The sequence below is a fragment of the Dermacentor albipictus genome, chromosome 1 (genome assembly GCF_038994185.2).
Source record: "Dermacentor albipictus isolate Rhodes 1998 colony chromosome 1, USDA_Dalb.pri_finalv2, whole genome shotgun sequence".
Taxonomy (NCBI): Eukaryota; Metazoa; Arthropoda; class Arachnida; order Ixodida; family Ixodidae; genus Dermacentor; species Dermacentor albipictus.
The window spans coordinates 269688912-269708384 of record NC_091821.1 but is presented as its reverse complement, the minus strand read 5'-3'; the positions used below and the strand labels follow the sequence as shown (position 1 = coordinate 269708384).

The window sequence follows — 19473 nt, the reverse complement described above, 5'->3', positions numbered from 1 at the left end:
AATGTTCAGCTGTGTAAGTTTGTGAATAAGTCAACGATGAGGGACACGGTCGAATGCGTTTGAATAATCTAGGAATATGGCATCTACTTGAATTCCAGTGTCTATTGATGAATGTACGTCGTGAATAAAGCCAGCGAGCTGAGTGTCACTGAATAGCCTCTGCGAAAACCGTGCTGTTGCTTAAATATGAGGTTATGTTGTTCAAGGTAGTTAATGACCTGGGAATGTATAATATGTTCGACTAATTTACAAATGTTACTTTTTAAAGAAATTGGTCGATAGTTAAGCGGTGAAGAACGATCCCCAGACTTCAAGAATGGCACTACCTTAGCCACCTTCCAATCGTGATAGATAACGCCTGTTGATAGTGATTGTGAAAATAAGGCCGACAGAATTGGGAAGATGCTTGGGGCAATATTTTTTAGAATTGTTTTATTTAAGCCAGTATTATCAGCGGAAGATGAAATCTTAAGATTAGTAAGGAGAGAATAAATTCCAGAATCGGTAATTATTATTTTGGCGTAAATAAATCAGTGGGAGTCATGGTGGCTAACGGTTCTAAACATTCACGCGTGAATACCGATGAAAATGTTTCGTTCAGTAGTTGGGAACAATCAGTGTCAGTGTTAAAACTTAAATGGTGAATTTTTGTTAAATAGTCACTTTTTGATTTTGATTTATGTTCAACTAATGTCTGCTTCTTCAAAGATTAGAATTATGCTATCTACCACAAGCAATTTGTAGAAGTCCTCTAGTCTAAAAAAATATAAAAAATATGCCTGGTAGGCACATGCACATGTTTTGACCAAAGGATTGGCTTCAGGGGACTGCCGCCAGCAAGCCAGCATGCCAATCCCATGTGATCACAGGTTGCGTACTAGTGACAGTGCAAAGCATGTGTGTGTAATTTATTGTTGTTCCCACACCACATAAAGGAACAGCAAGCCAGTGACAGGCCACCAAATTCTGTAGGAGGCCTGTTACTGGCTCATTGGAGGTATCGTGCTTGCACTTTTTTCACATGGACTTGTCACAATTTTTTTTTACTGATATTACTAGTGTATGTAAATATTAAATTTAACAATAGCATTTTCATGTCACATTTGACATCATTATAACGATGTTTGACTTTATTTACAGTTTGCGTTTCTTAAATATTTTGACCCAAATATAAATGCAGCTCTTCTACCAGGTGAAGCACTTACACTAGACTCTATGGTAACATAAGTTATGACCTTTCTTTGCTGTTTATACGTTGGAAGATGTTCAAGAGTTGTAGCCCGACTGTCTCATTGCTTATTTTTGCTCTTATGAAAATGGTCTGGTTTGTGTAAGCATTAAAAAAATCTTAAATGCCTCCGCTCCATGCATAATTCCAGCACCTGTCCTGTACACAGTTAAATCATGATGTAGCAAAGTTGGTAAAATTGGCACATTGCTTCATTATAATGAAATTATTTTATGTTGAAATGCTACCTTTTAGGCAAATAAGTACAGTCGCCAATGAATTTTTTTTACATGGAAGGGGCTGCAACATTTTCTGTAATATCGGGCAATTGGAAGAAAAAAAAGTTTTCATGAGAAAAAAATTCACTTTCTTGAATTTGAGAGTATGCGATAAAAGAAACGGTTTCATGGCATATGATGATATCATATTGTCACATCGGTGATGGGAAGTGCAGCCAGCGACATTTTCATGTCCACTCTGCCCTCACAGCTGATAGTGATGCCTGCAGTGAGGTGATGCTATCATAAAAAGCACCAGCAATGGGAAGCGAATGCTTCATCTGCCTCTCGCTTCAACACGTATCCTAAACTCGAGATTGCACAACCTCCAGCACTAATGCATGCTAAGACAATGCACACGATACCATGGCCATCTCAGCTCACCCTGTCTTTGCACCTGCAGCAAATTACTTCTAAAACAGGGCACATGGGCTGTGTATGCACACAATCGCACTGACAGCCCTGCCAGCTACAGCCGGACTTGAAAAGGAGACTCGTGTCCACCTGCCCCCCATTCCTCCCCATTTGGCTTGATGCATGCCATCTTCCCGTGTTTGCTCGCGTGGCAAGATAGCATGCATCAAGCCACCATCCTTCTCCACTCACTCTTGCGCATTTTCCCTTGCACTCAAAGCATACAGCGTGTGGGGTGTAATCAGATCTTGTCACGCTTGGACATCAAATATAGAGGTGCGTCCGCGAAAGTTTCCATTTATTGTCTTCACGGCAGCAGTGAAATTTCATTGTATTGAAATTGTGTAAAATATACTTTGTTATATTGAAGTTTGAAATGCATGAGATTCTATGGACAAGAAGCTGTAAAAGTTAAATACTTTGTTATATCAAGAATTTTCTTATATTCATTGCATTAAATGAATATAATGCATCATAATAAATTTGTTTATTTACTTTCTCCATAAGAAAGTGAAGTCACAGTCTTTTAATCTTGCACTATTGCAATATTCTACAATGTTGTATGTTAAGGCATGCTAAATGAAATTACTATCAGGATCTCATTATAAATAATTCAGACATGAGTTGTTGCTGGCAAATTGTTGATGACTATTAGAGACCATAACAAAAATAAAGCAAAGTGATGTAAATACAGGTCCTGCTAGAATAGTAGATGCATTCAGCGATCATTTTTTCTCATCTACAGATATGCAGCTGGCATGCACTTTACCTGACATACTTCGGTGTAGTCATTCCTTTTGTTTCCGACGACTGCAGATAAAGTTCATCAAGTCATTATGTGTTCAGACTACAAGTGCTGGTTTAGACCATATCAATACTTTTAAAATAAAGTTAATTTTAGAGGAAGTATTGTTTGTTTCAGCTTTAAGCATTAGAAACATTGATCTCTGTCGTGGTTTTTCCGAGCTGTCTTAAGGCTGGTAGAATTGTTCCTGTCTTTAAGAAAGGTGACCATACTTCACCAGAAAATTATAGGCCAATTTGTATGTTCCTTTTTTGTTTTTGTTTTTTGGTAAAGTGATTGAAAAGCAATTCCACACTTGTTTAATGCATTACTTGTTAAAATATAACCTTTTGTCCCATCAGCAATGTGGATTTCATCAAGGGTATCTGCAGAACTGGTGCTTATCACCTTAACTGAATAAATTAAGTTATTTACGGAGGCCTAAATATGGAATCTGTATTTATTGATCTGACAAAATCCTTTGATACCATAAACCATCACATATTGCTTGTTAAACTTGAATCATTTGGCATATCTGGTCCTCCTTAAAACTTTATTTGTAACTACTTGAGTAACCTGTCTCGGAAGGTGCTAGTTAATGGTCATCTCTTATCATCCAAACTCGTCAATGTAGGAGTCTCCCAAAGATCAATTTCAGGCCCCCTTTTATTTTTTGCTTTTCATTAGTGGCTTATCTACTGTTCTTAATAAGATAAAATGTATGATATATGCTGATCAGGCATGTACCCAGGAATGTATTTCAAGAGGGGGCCTAACTCAAAGTAACTTTTCTATGCAAATAAGGGGGGAGGGGTACCTTTACTAGTACAAATGTGAATAACGCCCACCATTCGCCATGAAGACGCATAAGCCCATAAAAGAGAAATGAAATAAGGTGTGAAAGAGAGGTACACCTCTCCTTCACTTGGCAAACAAGGGACCACATCAAATGGACTCGCACAGAAAAGAAGCGCAAGAAGAACACCACCAAGAACAACTAAACAAGTGAAAGTGTAAAATAAAGATCTCTATAGTAGATTACAACTTTAAAAATAACAGCAGTTGGCAACCATGGCACAGGGACCCCACAGGTTTGTTTTACTCCGCCAGCCAATCACATAAGCAAAAAAATCGTCGTCATGCAACCTTTTCAAAATGGCATCGTACTTGATGCTTCCGGAGCATCTGCTGTTCTTGAGTCCTTTCATTGACGGATGCAATGAGATGTGCAACAGACAGGGACAAAGGGTATGAAGTCTGAGCATTTTACTCTTGAGAAGTCTGCAGTACAGTTCATTTCACTGCTGAGCCCATTTTACTCATGAAATTTCCCTGCCAACTGAAGTGAAACTTGACAATACCTTGCAAGCATTTTATTTCAGTTCAATAAAGAATTAGGCTTCTGCCATTCCACTATAATAGGCAAGGAAAAACGTATAAAATTAGGCGCTAATAATTTTATTTTTGTGGTTACCACCTTATTTGGGTAAGAGAAAAAGTTAGAAGTACGAATTATTTGCAGCCTTGCGGATTAACAGTGGCTGGCAGTTATGAGGGCATTGGCGTGGCTACACTGGAGACTTAAGTTGTATCCGATTATAGTAGCATTTTTTTTTATTAGCTATGGAAGAATTATAGAAAAAAATATATTTTTGGAACAGTCACAGTTCTTTTGGATCGCTCGTTTGCTGCTATACCAAGTTCAGTGCCAAAACCGACTTGTATTGCTATTTGAGAAGTTGTGTAATGATGCGTGGTACGTGCCTGATGCTGATGATCTTTACATCCAGTAACACAGTTCCCACTCTCCAGTCTAAACTAAACATCGACCTAAACAATATTACGCTATTGCGCAAAGATAAGCAGCTGCTCACCAATCCCACTAAAACTACATTCATGGTGTTCCATTCCCCATGAATTTCAATCAGCATGCAACCTTTTGTTAAAATTGCTCATTATGTCTTCCTGATTTCAAATGAACCACGATTTCTTGGCATCCTCTTAGGCACTGAACTGAAATTTCGTGCCCATGCTCATTCAGTCGGGAAAAAGATTGCATTTGGTATCCACATTATTATCAGGACGCAAACTTATTTCCAACCTTGCCTTGTTCTATGTTTGTACTTTGCATAGATTCATAGCCATCTTTCGTATTGCATATCATGTTGGGCCAACACGTGTTTTACGCCTATTGAACATCTGCAGCGCCTTCAGAACCAAGCCATCGAACTAATGACTTTCAGTCTATTTGATTTTTCCTGTAGATCGATGTTCCCAAAACTTCATATTCTTCCACTATGACAATTATTCAAACAGAAATGATCTGTGATTGCATATAGGCTCATCACACGTGATGCTTACTTACATAGAATGCATTTACACTAAATGTATTAATCGTGGACACCTTACTAACGACAATTGTACTCAGTTTACCCAGTGGAATAACCTTCTTTTGCCTGCTGTAAGAACTAATCACGGGAAGATAACAGCTCTTTTTTCATGCATAGCGATATGGAATTAATTTACCACAAGAATAAAATTGTCACACATTTACTTATTTTCCGCACACACCGAGAAATATTTTGTGAGGGAATTGAGCAACCCATTGGAATTTTTTGAGTGGCTGACAACATGTCACCTTTGGGCATTTTTGATTTTTTTGTATAGCTAATTGATATATAGGCAGTTAAGTTTTTTATATTATGTGAAGTTGATTATTCATGTTGTAAAGTTTTTCATTATGCTGTACGTTGACTTACGTGTGGTTGCATTACTTATTATTACCATTATTGTATGTTCCTAATTCTTTTGTTAGAAATAATCAATTTATGTCATTAGTACGATTTAGATTGCTCACATGTCTGCACTTTCCATTGCTGCTTGCTCTCTGGGTATTATTACCCTATTTATGTATCTTAGAAGGTCCCCTGTCAATTCTTTCCAAACTCTGGGACCCCCTGCAACAATAATTTTTTTAAATGTAACTTCAACATAACTTGTGAAATAAACCTGAAATACACTTCAATAAATATGCTGGAGTTTGCTATGTCGAGGTTAAAATGTACTTCGTGTTTTTAAAGTTGTCATCCTTAGTGCTGTTAATATGTCTCACAATTTTGGGCATGTTTTGGCATAAAAGAGGAAAAAGTTGATAAGCATTGGCTATTTGTAGTGAACAAAAAGATATATTTTTCAATTGGGTGCTTTGAGCTAAACTGTTCAGAATGTTGGTGCTGCATTATGCCAGGCTACTAGTGTAGGGCAATAGCCTCTTGAACACGCACTGCCATCCTACGTTACTTACACTACATAGCCCACCCACCCTGCACGCAACTTGTGTATTCCAAGAATCTATCACAAGGAAAACGTGTGTATCAACCAGTTTGTGAAAATAAGTCGATGCTGGTGAGAGAAATTTTTATGATAGGTGGATAGATTATGACAATTATTTTTTTTTCAATTTAGCTTTATTCAACATCTCTCAGATGTTTGGAGCACGGACAAAAAGCCTGGCAAGGCTTGTCTGGATCTGTGGGGAGATAAGTGGAGAGACTAGCCGAGCAAATGAGGTGGAGATATTAGCTGAGCAAAAGACTTGGCATACTACTACAGGTCTAATATATAACAAGTGATCAAGACTAGAGAAAAGAAAAAAAAAATGCAGACACATTCACTTGCACAGAAAGTATAAAAAAAGGCAGCAGTGACCACCACGGAATGAGCAAAGTGGAAAGTGGAACTTTATGGTGCCGTCAATAAACAAAATAAAATGTTATCTCTGTGGTGCAATCAAAGGTGTAGAGATAACGTTTTGTTTATTGACGGTGGTATAGAGCTCGACTTTCTATTTAGTTGATATCGTGGTGCTCTTTAAGCATTAAATGAATCAGTTTTGCCAGGTAAGTGTGGGAAAGGATGGTGTCTCGGGTATGCAAGAATTCGCGATGGTATGTTTTTATAGCAGCCTGTCTTCTCTCTCAGTTCATGTTCTTGAAGCGATAATGTAACAAATTCTATTCCAATTCTTTCTTTGCTTTGTCAATGGTCTGAGTGGCACTCTGCTTACGTTATCGTGATGAACTGCCCATGAGTTGTGAATGATAAAAAAAAGGAGTAGAGTGAAACATATCATTACATTATACTGGCCCAGATTTATCGTTGTGAAGCCTCCTAGAGAATAGTTATTGCACATTTATAGGGTCCTAAGAAAGTATGGGAAATATTTGATATGGGAAAAGCAGTGCTTGGATTTTACAAACTTCTATGTGGCGTACCTTAAATACATATATGACAGTTGCATACTGTCTGCCTTCGGCTATTACATTTAGGCTCCTCTACAATATTTTTATTTGAAATGTATTGCTAGTTCTACTGGCCTGGTGCCATTTGGCAAAACATGACTGCATCATGAAAACCAACATACGTGTACATGAACCAAGAAAAGCCAAGGCTATTCATGCATGCATCTTTTTTCCCTCTGTCTGTGAATTGACGCATAAACGGACTTAGTTCAACCTGGAGGTAATTTTACTCCATTTTCAGGCGATTCGCATCATTGCGAGTGATGAATCAGGAGGATGATGATGAGGGCCTGCCAGCAGGCTGCTACTCGCCAATGCGCAAAGAGCTGAAGGCTCGGAGAGCCAAGAAGGTCATGTATGATGTCTCTGACAATGAAGGTAAACATAGTGTGATTTACTGTTGCAAAACTGCTATTTAGCATAAAACTCATCACTTGGGTGATGACTCTTATGAGGCCAATATGATAGAATTCAATTAATACTGCCTTGATTCGCCTGACTGCTTCCAGCAAGTGTGTATGACAGTAAGCACTGCATTTTTGTTTTTTTAAAATTTTTCAGACTTTGATCGAGAGCTTATTTCAACTTATGAAGAGGTTGCCAAGCTTTATCCAAGGCCTGGACTTAACCGTCCCATTGTGCTCATTGGTGAGTAGAAGCAAAAAAAAAAAAAAAATTTTTTTTCCATATATGGTGAACTTTTTTTTTTTTTCTTGATGTCTACTGTCGAATAAATGGGCTCCATGAATAGTAACCGTGAATAGTACCCGGGGGTACCCTGGCCGGCTTATGTCCATTTGCTTACGTCACAGCCAAGGTAATGTTGTTTGCTGTCGCTTGGAGATACTCAGATTATTTTTTGCATTCTGCCTAATGAGATAATTAGTCTTAAATAATAAACTTCTCAAATATTATAATTAGGTGAAAAGTGGAAATGAGAAAATTGTAGAGTAACATGAAAAACTCCTGATACAGCTTTCTGTTGCTCAATATGTGCTGCATAAAAGTGTTTTTCTGAGCGTGGAAGAAGCCCGCGAATAAACGGAAAGTGCCTTGAGCGGCCTGTCGCACGGCAATTTTATGTGTATTTGCGAGCTTCTTTCATGCCCAGAAAAACTTTTGGTAGCACGTTTCGAGCAACAGCAAGCTGTATCGGGAATTATTCATGTTGCCCTAGAGTTGTCTCATTGACACTTTTCATTTAATTATAATATTTAAGAAGTCTGTTCATTAATTAAGCCTAATTTTCTAATTAGGCAGAATGAAAAATAATAATTTGAGTATTTTCAAGTGTTGGCAAACAACATTACCTTGGTTCTGTCCAGCTACGTGGCATTTGCATATATTTAATGTTTGGCTCAAGTTACGTGGGACACCCTGTGTATAAGAAAGTGCACTTAGTGTAGCAAGTTGGCCTTCATGCACTTTGGTTTAAATCCTGTTTGACGAATAATGAGAGGTGAAAAAGTGTGGTGACAGCGCCTGTGCACGTGACCTGCGCTTCTGTGGTTATAAAGTCACATGCATTGGAGGTGCCAGTGTGGCTGCAGCAGCGGTTGCGGCATATGCATGGGAGGTGCAGTGACTGTGGTGGTGCCTGTATTGCCATTGTGTGGTGCCATATTTTAAAAAAATGTATGATTTCACAATATATGCAGCTTATGTATGCAGCCTTAACATTTTGCTGGTAATTTGTGCCCATATGAATGTAGCGGCCCTATGAATTTTTAATGCACAAACCAGACCAAGGATTGTTTTCGTGCTTTTTCTTTTTATTCTTAATGCAATCTCTGTGGTAATATCGCACAAACATACAGAAAAAAAATTCCTTCCATATTTGTACTGGAAATCTCATTTGTTTCCTGGAATAGTTAAAGACAATAGAACTGACACCCAGGCTAGCTGACAGTGATTCATTATCAGTATGGCAGCGCAGAACAAGACGAGGACAAGGAACAAGCAGCCGTCCTGTTTACTTACTTGTCCTCGTCTTGCCTTGCGCTATCGTACTTCTTATTAGGCCTGTGTTAATATCCATTTTTTTGCTTTGAAGCTAAGTCGAAAAGAATAGTAATTAGTGTTGAATAATTTTGAAGTGAAAAGTTCAAATAGTTATGAAGTTTGCACAATACCTTAATATATGGGCCAGATGTTGACAAATCTAAGAAAAGTTGGTTCTTTACTTTGGGGTCAGTTTATTTTCAAAGTGCTGTTCAGATATTTTCATGTAAAAATGCAAGTTCAAGATTTCTTAAATTTCCAGCTACACAGAAAATTTGTTTATGGACTCTTTCTCGCTGTTGTGCTTTAGTCTGCTTAAAATTCAGTTTCAGTAACAGACATGGTTTCACATGTTTCATTACTTCTAACACTGCTGCCATGTACATATTTGTATGGTTGGCATATTGTGATAGTCAACATAGAATGGGAATTTCTGGTTATATTTAAGCATTTACTATTAAAAAAAGAAAGGTGAATGTTTATGCTGGAAAGTTGTAGTAAATGTTCATATCTAATTACTGGATTCTTTAAACAGTTCTGCAAAAAATGTGTGGCAGTCCACTTCATGTAAGAGAGTACAGTTGACATGATCTATCCTTTCAGTGTTTTTTTTTTTTCCCCTGTCTCAACCAAAAACTGAATGAGCCCCTCTATGGAGAGCCAGAACAGGTCACCTGTCATCTATGCTTTGGAATTTTTCTTTCGTGAGCTGTCATTTAATGACCTGTTCATTGCAGCTTTCATTACTTATGCTAATGGCTGTTGAAAAAAAAAGACAAATTACTTTTGTTACGGTGGGAACGAAATGCCAAAACACCCGTGCACTTAGATTTAGATGCACTTAAAGAACCCCAGGTGGTCCAAATTATTCCAGAGCTCCCCTGCTACAGCGTAACTCCTACAGTCGAACCTACTTATAGCAGTATTCAAGGGCCACGAAAATTCCATCGTTATAACCAATAATTGTTATAACCGGGTTGCATGAAAAACTCAAAATAGGGGGATGGCAGAGCTTATGTGAGAAAACTATAATAACAGGGAGGTCAGTGCCCCCCCCCCCAGCACTTTCCTCCATCCAGCTGCTGATTGTATTCACTCTAACTCTTTCCTTGGAGCTCCGATTGCGTGTAACAAGCCGTGGCTGTTGGCGTTAAAGAATGGCACTGCTATAACAACTGCAAAGAGAAGTCACAGGTGGCATGCAATATGCGAGCACCACCGAGGTATCGCTTTGGTGGCCCAGGGGCTTTTTAAAATTGCAAGAAGGCTGTCGCCGCAGCCTGTCAGTTTGAGAAATCCAGAAGAAACGCTGAGGCGAGGTTGCCACAAGCATCTCGCCACGCACTTCTCACTGGCTTGCACGAGAAAAACCCTATGTCTGTCAGCCTTGCATGCTTTACGCGAAGCTCGCCTGCATCCTCTAAGACATCTAGGTGCTCCACATAGTTCAGCAGAAGGTTCCTCGTGAAAACGAAGCACCGGAGGGACTGAATCATCTGCCGGGCCTCCTGTGAGGACAACGTTGAGGCAGCCTGCCCTACTGCGTCATCGCTGCCGTCATCGCCATCGCTGTCTGATGCAAGCATGTTTGCGACGATCACCTCATCAGTTAGAAGCATTTAGTTTCCAAATCTATAGCCATGCGCTTTCTTTTCACCGGCAACATTGTGCATTGCCGATGAATAGCGGGTGGATCAGCCATCTTCCGTTTCGGCGGCGAGTCAAACCAACTGTTCATCAAACGAGGCTGAGTAACCGCATGGCCAGGAACAATTTTGATGCAACCAACAAAGACGAATGCGAGCGATTAAGCTGTTTGCAGAACTGCGCTGAATGAGGAGCCAGCAAGCAACGTGCGAGCAACCTGCGAGCAACGCCATTGACGCGGTCCATTCGTGTTTCAGAGGGTGGGGCGGCTTAGAGCTATGAGCGCAGCCCATTCGTGTTCGGAGGGATGGAAGGGCAGCGGGAGAGAGGCGCGCGGAGATAGCTGAAAAACTAGTGTGCGGCAGCTGTTGGAGCAGTGGCCCATCTTGCAGCAGCTCGAATTTCTGGTTTTCTTTTCCTTTCTTTTCGCGGATTTTGCATTTCACTACCTTTTGGCTTGGACACCCAGCAGCCAGATTTTATCATTATAACCGATAATGCGGCATCGGGGCACTGTAGTAAGCAGATTATTTCACCATGGAACACATACAAAAGTTGACGGTGCAGCAGCTTCTCGTTGACCGATATATTGTTAAAACCGGTAGCGTTATAAGTGGGTTTGACTGTAATCAAATCATGGTTTTGGCATGTAAAACCCCATAATTGCTTTTTCATTTTTTAATGGCCTTTGTTGATTACTTTCACACAAACTCATTCACCGTAGAGTTACCATATTTCCTTGATTTTAACTTATCCGGGATGCTCATGTGCACCCAGTTTAATGCATAAGCATTCTTTGGATACTTCACGCACTTTCTGGAGGCTATCAATCTGTTTGGATGTTTGTTTGTGTGTTTGTATCTGTTTTCCTGCCTACCTTGGTGACACAGGGTAGTCATTGGTCGAATGGGTAGCACATCAGGCTGCTGTGCTGAGGTGACTAGGTTTGAAACCATCGGACCAACCTGGGTCACTGACTATGTGCCAGTGTGTACATACCTGCCATTCAATGAACCTTTTTCATGTTGACATGGGTCACTGTAGATGTGGAACTGGGTAGGCACTACTGTTCAAAGAAACACTTTCACGCCGACTTCGACTACTGGGTATGTGCCACTCGGTCTGTGAGAGCCTCCAGTGAACCTCGTTGAGGCCAACTTGGGTTACCGGCTATGTGCCAGTAGGTGTGTGCTGTATATGCCACTCGCAATATGGCGCTCTAAAATGACACAAGATCCTCTGTCTCCAATGCTGGGCGGAATAGAATGTACGTCATGTGGGTTCCTCAAGGATAGCAACCCAGCGCTTTCACAGGCTGTGCCATGAATGCACAGGGTATGTGCTGCTTTTCAATGAACACAGCGCTTTAGCAAGCTGCTCCATGTATGCACTAGGTACGTGCCACTCTTTAGTGAACTTCTCATCAACTTGGGTTACTGAGCATGTGCTACTGAGTGTGCGGCAAGCGAGGAAACAATTTTCAGCATTCACAGGCACTGGTGCACCACACTTCTCATCTTAGAAGCTATGTGCAGACTTTGCAGCAGTGCCACTAGATGGCGCAGCGTGTCCAGAGAGGAGCGAGATAGCAGTCCAGTTGCTGCATAACGCATTCCTCAGGCGCCATACATTTCGGAAGCCACGGACAGGCTTCATGGTGGCAGCACTAGATGGCGCCAAGTGTTCTTAGGGAAGTGCGAAAGAGGAGCCCCCTGCACTACGCGCCTCATACATAACTCGTTTTTATGGTGACAATACGATGTGTCACTATATTGATTCAGTGCTAACGCATTGCCGTCGACAGTCGTCACAAGATGAATTCTGGCACAAGTTATTTTCAGTACAAAAACTGGAAAAGGCAATGCCCGTGACCGTAACACACACTGATTTTTTTACTTAAGAAAATCCAGAAATTCAGCACCTTTATTCTCTCACCAGATTTTTGTAGTGGGAGAGAGGAATAGCGATTTGTTCTTGCCTGGAAAAACAAAATTGAGAACTCTGAGGTTGCTGAAGGAGTGATTTGGAGGTGATAAACTTCTGCCTTTTGCAATACAGCAAAGCACAGCCTTTGAGACTGCACACCACCTATTGTAGTTTTGGTTTCGTACTTCATTATACCATGCATGTCATGCTTTGGTGAACTTTTCTGGAAAACAAGTATGAGTTTATTTTTCAGAGGCACACATAGGATGCATTAGAATTAATTAAAATATCATATGGTATCACTATAATTTTATTTTTTTAGCACCCTGCACATGTCGCCTTTAGAGCATGAAAAAAATGACAGGATTTGAGATAAGCAGGACAAAGAGAGTAAGGCTCACACACATGATGCTGACTAGTAACTGTATTTATTGCATAGAGAACAATACATATATGCACATTCAAGCCAAAATTCGATATAAAAGTTAGGTTGATCAAATTTATGTACCATGCAATCTTATCACTATGTACTTGTCAAATTATTTGCTTTTTAAACGGTGAACCCGACTGCACATCGACACAGTGTTTTTTAGGCTATTTTTGACAAATGCTTCGATAATCTGCTTTACAAGTCTGTTGGCAGTTTTTATGACATTACAGTGGTGAACGGAGGGGTGCAACTACACTCCTGGCATTCAGTTGCAAGATGTCTGGTTATTGCTTATCTTCTCATTGTTAGAATGATGCTTTGCCTTCCATTGAGACACCTGCTTGATTGTCCCACAAATTTCACTGTGACAAAAAAAAAAAAAATTGGATAGGCCATTCCCTCATTACAAGCAACAAATTAGTTTTTGTGTTTCTTCTTCCAGTCTTGTGAGTAATGCATGTCGCTGTTAACCCTCAATCATAGTTTCAGCAGTTTGTAAGGCATAACATTTACAGTTGCACATTTACCTATCTTTTTCAAAATATAGGTGAATTGTGCATATACAACAGTACAATGCAATGGTCCTTTTTCTTCTATGCCCTAAGCCACTACGTATTGTTCTTTTGGTGCATGTGATCGGTAACAGATATCAAAAGCAACAATAGACACCGAACAAATATTCAGGAAAAAGTTGTGGCAGCAAAAGTCTGTGGAATCGGTGCTCACCATTTTATATGCCCTGTTCTCTCATCCCCATTATTCTTCTGTTATGTGTGGTCAGACCGATATTATTATGTGCTGCTAAAATTTTGTGTTAGTAAGGTGCTAAATACTCATATTTCAGCATTCCCACAGGTGTCAAAGCATTGTATGTACTGCACTACACAAAATACAAACAGTTATTCATTTTTTGCAGGTTCTTAAGACGTTGCCTTCTGCTTTGTGCTGACATAACAGTGGTGATGTTCAAGTAATTTTTTTTTCCAGGTCCTCCAGGTGTTGGTCGCAACGAACTAAAGCGAAGGCTTGTTGCAAGTGATCCTGACAAGTTTAAAACTACAATTCCTTGTGAGTGACTATAGGACACTTTTCCAGCATGTGGTGTAATGGCATATTCATCTGTCTCTAGCAATTTCAAAGCTTGAAAAATGCTTATCAGCTTTTGAAATTGCTGCAGTGGGTGTGTTCTAAATTGGTTTTTGTTTTTCTTGGTTGAATTAATGATGGAATTGGTATATAAGCATGCTGCCTTGTGCAAACTTTGATTTTGGAATAACCTGACTAAAAAATTCTTGTTTTTTTTAATTTTCATGTCGTGATTGAGCTTTATTTTATTACAATACCAATAGGATGTATTTAAAATGCAACATAAATGCATTCTCATTGGCGCAAGATAGCCCGAGTTGCTTTTGCACCAGCAACACAGACGTAACCAACCATAAATGCATTGCTGCTATGCTACTCAGCTGGCATTGTAGCACCGTGTGCAATGCAACTTTAATGGCAGAACTTTTTTGGAACTTCCCCATGCATCTAGTAACAGTTTGTTCAAAAGGAGGCATTATTCTATGCTTTACAAGGCTGTTAAAGTTGAAGTATCAGTAATTTTAGTAAAAAGGCTCTTCTAGCTTAGCAAATGCTGCTTGCACAGGTGGCTTATGCACTTGGCGGGCGCAGTTTTTGTGAACCAGTTGGGTTAGTGAATGAATAATTAAAGATTTGCATTTTTTTCTTTTTTTTTCAATTATGGTGTACAAAGATTAACTTGCTTTGTTTGCATTCATGGTATACATTTATAGTAGGCACTTGAAGACAAGCATATTCGGAGACAACTCCATTTTGTTTGATACTGCTATAGAGATATGAGAAGAAAGGGGGTTAACCGAGGGGCCCGATTTTATTAGTCATATCATAAGAAGCCAACAAACACTGACACCAAGGACAACATAGGGGAAATGACTTGTGCTTAATTAATGAAATAAAGAAGCGATAAGTTAATGGAAATTAAAATGGATGAAGAAACGACTTGCCGCAGGTCTATTGATACTTCACATTGATACTTCTAGAACACTTGTGTTCATAGATATTCATCATCAAATTTGGCACCCAGTTTGCTCATTTCCTGTTCATATGCAGGAACCTTGACGCTAAGATGAACCCCCCATGTGTCATAGCTGATTCCTGGTAGAAAGCCAGTCTATAAGCCGGGTGGAGCTAAGAGCTGTGCTACTGCTCTTAGCTGACAAGACTGACTTTCCCTTTCCCCCCGCAATCGACTGCATCACATAGGAGGTTCATCTTTGTGTTGAAACTTCTGCCTCTGAATGCAAAATGAGTGTACAGAGTAAAATTTCATGAACACAAATTGTATAGGAGTATCAAACAAAGTGGAGTCATTTTCAAATATGCTCATCTTCAAGTGCCTTATATAAGCATATATCATGTTTGCAAAAAGAAAAAAAAAAGTTAACAAATCTTTGTTCATTATTTACTAACACTACATGTCCGTGAAAATTGTCCACCAAAGCACATAAACCACCTTTTCAAGCAACATTTGTGTAGCTAGCGTAGCCTTTTTATTAAAGTTACGAATCGTTTTAACTTATGAAGACCCTGTATAAAGATGAGGGTAGCTACGTGGGCATCTTGGTATGGCATATTCTACTTTGTTTCTACTGTATGAAGAGTATTTTAGGAGCTGCTAGACTTTAATAGAAATTGCTTCTTCTCTTTGATGTGCAAGATACGAGTCGTCCCATTAAGCCCTGGGAGGTTGATGGTCGAGATTACTATTTTGTGAGCCGATCTGAAATGGAAGAAAAGATCCGGCAAGGGCGCTTTGTTGAGCACGGGGAGTACAGAGGCAACCTTTATGGGACCAGCCTTGACACTGTTCGGGCCATCATTGACCTGGGCTACACATGCGTGCTGAATCCACATCCACAGGTATGAATACATCTTGAGAATTGTTTGTCCTCTGAGCCTTGGATGACTTTGAGGTGGCACCCTGATTCGTAGCTTCTAGCAAGTGTGTAGGTGAAGCTGCAGTACAAAGCCTGAATTTCTGATTCAGAACTGTGCGCCTTGAATTCTTGTGACTGCTTTGAAAACTTCATTCTTGTATGAAATTGTGCGTATTGATATCTTCGTTGGTTAATGAGTTTCTTGCTTGGGCAAGATTAGCACTATTCCAGTGAATGAGTTTCTACTGAAATGGCATATGCTAACTCCTAAGCAGAAAACTATATTCAGTTTAGGAACTTTATTTCAGGCTGGATGTGCAGGCCTGATGCAAAACCATAGCAGTAAATAATGTGCAATTCCACATTCAAGTCTAAGAGCAAACAACACACCTTAAACAATTTTGTTTGTGCATATTATTTAGTGCAAAGAAAGAGAGAATAATGGGCTAAGCAAATGGGAATAATGATGAAGTCACTTCTTTATTGTCACTGGCAGTGGAATTTAGAATAAAGGATGTAGCTGCCTTGAGATTTGCCCATATGTTTTGATGTCTGCAATGGAACGGAGGATCTCATGGAAAATACAACATAGGTGAGCATGCTTGGAGACATTGGACAAATCTGATCTCACAGTTGAAAAATGGAAGGAGGGATTGCTGAAAGGACCTGTTGACAATGCTTTACGCACAATCAATTTTTTTTGGCAATGTTAGAGCAGAAGTAAATGGAAGCCTGGGTGTGATGAAACATCCTTGTGGGGGGTGTAATTGACTTGCAAAGAACAAGGAGAGGAAAGAGTAGAAAGAACAAAGTCGTTCCAGCCATTCTCATCCCAGTGAGCCAGGCCTCGCGACTTTTATGAGCAGCAGATCAAGGCCCAGCAGTACATGTGTTAAAACATTTTACTACAAAAATTGGAGGAGTGCACCAGATATTGCGGACAGGCTAGTGCTGTCCAAGGCAGCCTTGAAGGTGTCTGCTCATGTGAATGCTGACAGGCTCTGCCACAGATGTGCTCCCTGAAAGCTCCTACAAAGCGCAGTAGCAGTTGCCAGCTATACACAGGAAAGTGCCAAGCCCCAAGGTGGTGCCCGTAGGCAAGACATTCTCTTATGGGGGGATACAACCTGTGAAAGTGAACTTCCTAATCTCTGGCTCAATTTTAAGAAAACTTTTGGGTTTGGACAGCATGTTAAAAGCAATAGCGTAGGGATAGATGCAAACTTTTGTCATCATAGAGTATATTGTCACAGTCTGTAATGTGAGAAGAGGAGGACACTGATGGTGGCCTTGGAGATGACGAAGAGTTTAGATTTCTTGCTGCTCTATGCATGTTGGTTCCGCCATTAAAAGCCATCTGTGCATAGACGTATTCTTCTGCCTTCTCGTAACATCATTGGTAGAGGTGCAGGTTTCTTGCTTCAGGACGTTCTTACACCACGGTGCACCTCGTCAATTTCTCACAGATTGCGGAAGATACTTTCTTGCCAAAGTCATTGATGACTTGCTTCGACCGTGTGCTACTAAACACAAGCTTACTACTGCTTACCATCCTCAAACTAACCGTCTTACCAAACGCCTGAACCACGCATTAACTGACATGCTAGCAATGCATGTTTCTGCTGAACATCGTGACTGGGACACAGCTCTACCATTTGTCACGTTCGCTTACAATTCCTCGTGTCACGGCACAGCTGGCTACTCGTCCTTCTATTTCCTCTTCGGTCGTGAGCCGACTGCCTTTCAAGACTCTCCTTTCGACCACACTCGACTCTCCGACAGAGTACACTTGGGATGTCATAGTCACAGTGACCCAAGGACGCCAGATTGCCCGCATTCGTCTTTCTGCTTCACAGACATGCCAGAAGTGCCGTTATGACCAGCGCCATCACGACGTGGAATACGAACCAGGTGCTCTTGTGCTGGTTTGGTCTCCAACTCGGTGTGTTGGTATTTCGTAGAAACTCCTGTCGTGATACTACGGCCCCTATCGCATCCTCCGCCTGGTGACCCCTGTCACCTATGAAGTGTCTCCATTGGATGCCACCGTACCTTCTCCGTCTGGCATCATCCACATCAGCCGTCTCCCACCGTACCTTTCTCAGACCAATGAGCCACATCAATAAGGTGCTTTTTCCGCAAGGGGCGATGTCACAATCTGTAATGTGGTAAGAAGAGGACACTGATTGTGGTCTTGGAGACGACGAAGAAGAGTTTAGGATTTTCGCTGCTCTATGCTATGCCATTAAAAGCCATCTGTGCATAGACGTACACTTCTTCCTTCCCGTAACATCGTCAGAGTAAGGGTTCAAGGCATTGATTAGTCAGAAAAACTACCATTGCAAAATAAAATCAAAATGAAAGAAATTTCAGCATTCTTGTGCTTATATAATATTAGGAAAGCAAGAACAATGCTACTATGGAGCATTTTTTTTTACTTCAATAGTTTTCTGAGAAAAAAAGATTATATATGTAATTGGCATGGGCTACAATTGCACTCCCACCTTGCGTTCAAAGTTTCAAGTTTACTCTAAGAAGAAAGGCAAACCATAAATCTGAGTCCACTGTAACATTCTGCATAAAATTTAACCCCAGAAAACTCTCTCAAACGAAGTTTGTGTAATGTTATGTAGAAACACTAGTCTTTGTAATCTTGAACTTTGCTAAAAGAATGCAAAGTGACAAAAACGCCTTCTAAGATTTAGAACTGTGCTATTTTATTTGTACTTGACATGTGGCCTCTAAAACCTTCCTGGAAAATATATGAGACATTCTTCTTGTGTTATGCAATCTTCCGTGAGAATGGCTTTAATCTTCCACTTCTGTTTGGCCACATTTGCTTCCACTTCTACATTCACTGTCGTTTTGGATTAGCATTCTTCAAAGCTATTTTCGGAAGGATATGCCATGTGCATGCCATGAACAGTGTGCAACTTTCCAAGCATCTTCTGAATCACTTTCGTCGAGCACTTGTTGAGCAGGGTACGGCCCAACAAGTCTCCTCCTGACTTGGGCCAACCCGCCAAAATGATCTGTACATCTTAAGGCGAAATAAACATTATTATTATTATTATTATTATTATTATTATTATTATTATTATTATTATTATTATTATTATTATTATTATTATTTGATTTTATGACTGCCAGGGCTGTGGCTATTTTAAGTACCCATGCTCGCTGAAAAGATGTGTCCATCATCGTAGGAAAAACTGCATTGATTTCTCAAAGTGGCATAGAAAGCCCAGAGCGTGAGCCACTTTTGCCTGTCATCACTTCTTTCTTAGTCCAGTTGCCGATGGAATTTTTATATAAGCACGCTATCGCAGGCTGTGCCACTTGGTTTAATAAAACGATGCTGTTTGACCATCTGCCGAACATGAGAGCTATTTTAGAGATGCAAATGTGCGCACTAGAAAAGGCAGTGGGACAGTAGGGCGCAACATGCACCAAAAATGGCAGTTGAAAACAGTTTGAATGCGTGAAGCTGCATGTTCCAGG

At 40.2% G+C, this 19473-nt stretch overlaps 1 protein-coding gene across 1 annotated transcript in view; it reads left to right on the top strand.

The window, feature by feature from the left end:
* The window catches only part of metro (membrane palmitoylated protein 7-like protein metro), an 83526-nt gene that overhangs the window by 48552 nt on the left and 15501 nt on the right, over window positions 1–19473 (top strand). Inside the window, exons 10-13 of the mRNA XM_065449412.2 lie at window positions 7247–7383; window positions 7567–7653; window positions 13997–14077; window positions 15753–15955. Coding sequence (XP_065305484.1) covers window positions 7247–7383; window positions 7567–7653; window positions 13997–14077; window positions 15753–15955 — 508 coding nt within the window. The remainder of the gene's footprint in view (window positions 1–7246; window positions 7384–7566; window positions 7654–13996; window positions 14078–15752; window positions 15956–19473) is intronic.